The 1705-nt window shown below is 59.5% G+C and overlaps 1 protein-coding gene across 1 annotated transcript in view; it reads right to left on the bottom strand.

The window, feature by feature from the left end:
* Window positions 1-1223: 1223 nt before the first annotated feature.
* The window catches only part of VDBG_08686 (U3 small nucleolar RNA-associated protein), a gene marked incomplete at both ends in the record, with an annotated part of 1877 nt that continues 1395 nt past the window's right edge, over window positions 1224-1705 (bottom strand). The window contains one exon of the mRNA XM_003000844.1: window positions 1224-1619. Within this exon, the coding sequence (XP_003000890.1) occupies window positions 1224-1619 (396 nt within the window). The remainder of the gene's footprint in view (window positions 1620-1705) is intronic.

Here is a 1705-nt window from a genome sequence, read left to right as displayed (position 1 = left end):
CCCTTTTCCCTCGGTCGTGCGGAGTCTGTCGTGGCATAAACACAGCGTGGATGGACTCGCCTTGGGCGATGATGAAAGAGCTATCGATGATGAGTTTGTCGTCGAGGCCAGGGCCAGAGCGTCACGCCGCAGGTGAGAACGACCGACGCTCTTCCAGTAGCTCCGGGCTGCCTGAGACGAGGCCATGATGATTGTTCCGGCTGTATATCGCACTGATGGGCCTGTAGAAGGGGGTGCAATGGAAGGCAGGGCGATGAGGCTCTTTCATAGTACAAAACTGAGGCCATCTGAACCGGACCTCATGCTTTTCTTTTCCAGGTGCCCTGGCACTTGATGTCATGGGCGGGCCAGACCGAGTCACAGCCATACCTCTCGGGGCCTAGGGAGAGCTTGGTGGATGCAATGAGTAATGCCCCCGGGGCACGCGGGGTCCGGCCAAGGCCCCGAAGCGGTGCTTGTCGGATGCCACGATAATGGGCCGGGATGGCAGGCTGTGCGTCAGCAGGGAAGGATTTTCCCCTGGTCGTCTCTCGTGGAGTTTCGACCTCGTGATGATGGATGTGCATTGTCTCTTGATGATAAGTGGGATGGTATTCTGAGGGGTGAGGGGAGTCATGTTCTGATCACCATCACAGAATTGCCGTGGCAGAGGTCGCTCTTGACAATTGACGGCCGATGACGACAGGGGGAGGAACGACCGCCGGTGTGTCGGGGCGCATTTTGCAGGTGCCGGATCCGGAAGCACGGACCGTCAAAGGGTCCAGGCGCAACCCGGGAACTCCTTCCTGACCTTGCAGATCGTGTGGAAGCAGCAGGTGCCCAAGACGGGCAGTTGCCAACGACAGGAGGCAAGGCGATGGCTGCTGTTGATCAAGGCGGCAACAGCGACCCAAGTCTGTTCATGAATCAAAGGAGGCGCAAAAGAAATAGAGAGAGAGATATCTCACCGGCGAGCTTCCTGGTGACGATCCATCAGACAGTCAGCCAAGTCAGGCTGACAAGTCGTTCATGGTCGACAGACGAAGCAGCGATGAACTCCAAAGTAAATGCATTCCAATAGCAAGGTAGGCAGACGGCCATGGCACATCCTGTCCTCCTTCTGTCATAGATACTCGTACTCGCACGTACATGCGCCTCTCCCGCTTCCTCTTCCTCTTCTTGTTCGCCTTCTACTTCCTCGTCTGCTTCCTCTTCTTCTTCTTCTTCTTCTTCTCCTTCTCTCCTTACTGCAGCATCGAGTCAAGACTCTCACCCAGCACGCCCTCAATCTTGACGATCCACCGGTGCGTCTCCCTCTCCACGGCCTCATCGTCGTCGTCCTGGAGCTCGCTGATGTAAGGCAGCATTTCCGGCAGCGCTGACAGCCACTCCTCGCCCAGCTTGTCCGTGAGCGCCTGCTGGCACTTGACCGCCGCCAGCCTGACGCCGGCACGCTCGTCCCGCAGGTGCTTGAGCACCGCCGTGTTGAGCTCCTTCTGGTGGTCCGCCGAATCCGCCGCGCTCGCGAGCTCGATGAGGGCCGGGATGAGGTGTGCCCCGACATCCAGCTTGTCGGAACCGCCGGCCCGCGTGAGCTGGCCCGTGAGCACCCCTGCGACACCGCCAAAGTGCGCCGGCGCCTGCCAAAAGTCGTCCTGGTCGTGCTCGAACGACTGAGCCAGCGTGCCGAGCACACGCGACCACAGCTGCCTCTGCTCGGCGTCCG

This window comes from Verticillium alfalfae, genomic scaffold (genome assembly GCF_000150825.1).
Source record: "Verticillium alfalfae VaMs.102 supercont1.13 genomic scaffold, whole genome shotgun sequence".
In the NCBI taxonomy this organism is placed as follows: domain Eukaryota; kingdom Fungi; phylum Ascomycota; class Sordariomycetes; order Glomerellales; family Plectosphaerellaceae; genus Verticillium; species Verticillium alfalfae.
Note: the sequence above shows the minus strand (reverse complement) of the source record. Positions and strands in the feature narration are given on the sequence as shown.